At 38.9% G+C, this 1,813-nt stretch overlaps 1 protein-coding gene across 2 annotated transcripts in view; it reads right to left on the bottom strand.

Annotated features, from left to right (window-relative positions):
* Window positions 1–434: 434 nt before the first annotated feature.
* Window positions 435–1,813, bottom strand: part of LOC133614817 (DENN domain-containing protein 2D-like) — a 68,244-nt gene continuing 66,865 nt past the window's right edge. For both annotated transcript variants that reach the window (XM_072914769.1, XM_061973120.2), the window contains one exon: window positions 435–893. In XM_072914769.1, the coding sequence (XP_072770870.1) occupies window positions 826–893 (68 nt within the window). In that variant the 3' untranslated portion in view covers window positions 435–825. The remainder of the gene's footprint in view (window positions 894–1,813) is intronic.

The following is a 1,813-nucleotide window of genomic DNA, read 5'->3' as shown; positions in this document are numbered from 1 at the left end:
GTTGCTGCCACATCCTGTGAACTCTGCTTTTCTTACGGCGGTTGTGCGACTGGCAGCAATGCTGTAAGTCTGTGGTGTGACATGATGTTTTGGCACATGCAGCAAGGATCCCCTCCCTCAGACGGATCCACTTTGCTTTTTCTGCACTCAAAATCACGTATCTTCACATTACTGACAATCTACAAGTGTTAGTCCCACCATGTATGTACAAATCATTGTATGGTTTACAGTATATGACATTATGGCCTTTATAGACGGGAGTCAAAAGGAACTCTAATGTATACTCAATCAGTAGCTTGTGCTGAAATGAACTGAGCAAAGAACGAACAATGCACAATTTGAGATTATTTTGCTTTGTGGCAATATTTCACCCTGCTAAAATAACAATTCTGTTGCGAGATGTCATCTTCACAGGCAACAAAAAGACCCCAAGGGTTTTAAAAAAAAAGTAGTCTTTATTTGAAATTATTTCTTGCTCACCAGCAACAGACTGTAAACCAGTGTTTTCACCAAATAGCAGCACAAATAGCAATATGTTGCACTTTCAACATGACAAAATGTTATTATGTACAATACAGTATATGTTGCACCTTGAACATGACACAATGTTATTATGTACAATACAGTATATGTTGCACTTTCAACATGACACAATGCTATTATGTACAATACAGTATATGTTGCACTTTCAACATGACACAATGTTATTATGTACAATACAGTATATGTTGCACTTTGAACATGACAAAATGTTATTATGTACAATACAGTATATGTTGCACTTTGAACATGACACAATGTTATTATGTACACGCATGCAAACAACTAGTGCTTCTTTGTCTTGGCCTTTTTCTTCTTTTCCTGGTATTCCACAATCTTTTGGTGAAAGATTCCTACAAGAGAAAACAGCAAGTGGAATTCATGTGCTCGTCACAATGTTTACATACTGCAATTTAGGGATGGTCGATGCGGCCTAGAACAAACTACGGCCCGCAAGACGTGATGACTTAGACAAATCATTTCACCCTCAGGTAGATTGCATTTGTTGTAATAGTCAGACAATCTTGATGCTGCTATTATGTCGCCATTAGGAAGACAACGTGAGAAATTCAGGTGGATGACTTCATTATAGCATGAATTGAGGTTTGCACAGCATTTACCTATATGACCCAATGCAAACAACCTTCCCTTGTCATGGTGCAAAAAAAACCCCCCAAAAACATTAAAAACAACCATCACGTCCAGGCACCATGAATAATTATAAATTATACCCATTTAAATGTTTATCGCATTTTAGCTGCTTGATATTTCTGATTGATTACAAAACTTTAAGAAAATCGTCACAAAAGTAAACAAGGTAGGGGTCCTATCATGTATATGACACAGTGATGATTAGTCACCTTGCTGGGGTCCTATCATGTATATGACACAGTGATGATTAGTCACCTTGCTGGGGTCCTATCATGTATATGACACAGTGATGATTAGTCACCTTGCTGGGGTCCTATCATGTATATGACACAGTGATGATTAGTCACCTTGCTGGGGTCCTATCATGTATATGACACAGTGATGATTAGTCACCTTGCTGGGGTCCTATCATGTATATGGCACAGTGATGATTAGTCACCTTGCCGGGGTCCTATCATGTATATGGCACAGTGATGATTAGTCACCTTGCCGGGGTCCTATCATGTATATGACACAGTGATGATTAGTCACCTTGCTGGGGTCCTATCATGTATATGGCACAGTGATGATTAGTCACCTTGCTGGGGTCCTATCATGTATATGGCACAGTGATGATTAGTCA

Source organism: Nerophis lumbriciformis, linkage group LG01, assembly GCF_033978685.3.
Source record: "Nerophis lumbriciformis linkage group LG01, RoL_Nlum_v2.1, whole genome shotgun sequence".
Taxonomy (NCBI): domain Eukaryota; kingdom Metazoa; phylum Chordata; class Actinopteri; order Syngnathiformes; family Syngnathidae; genus Nerophis; species Nerophis lumbriciformis.
Note: the sequence above shows the minus strand (reverse complement) of the source record. Positions and strands in the feature narration are given on the sequence as shown.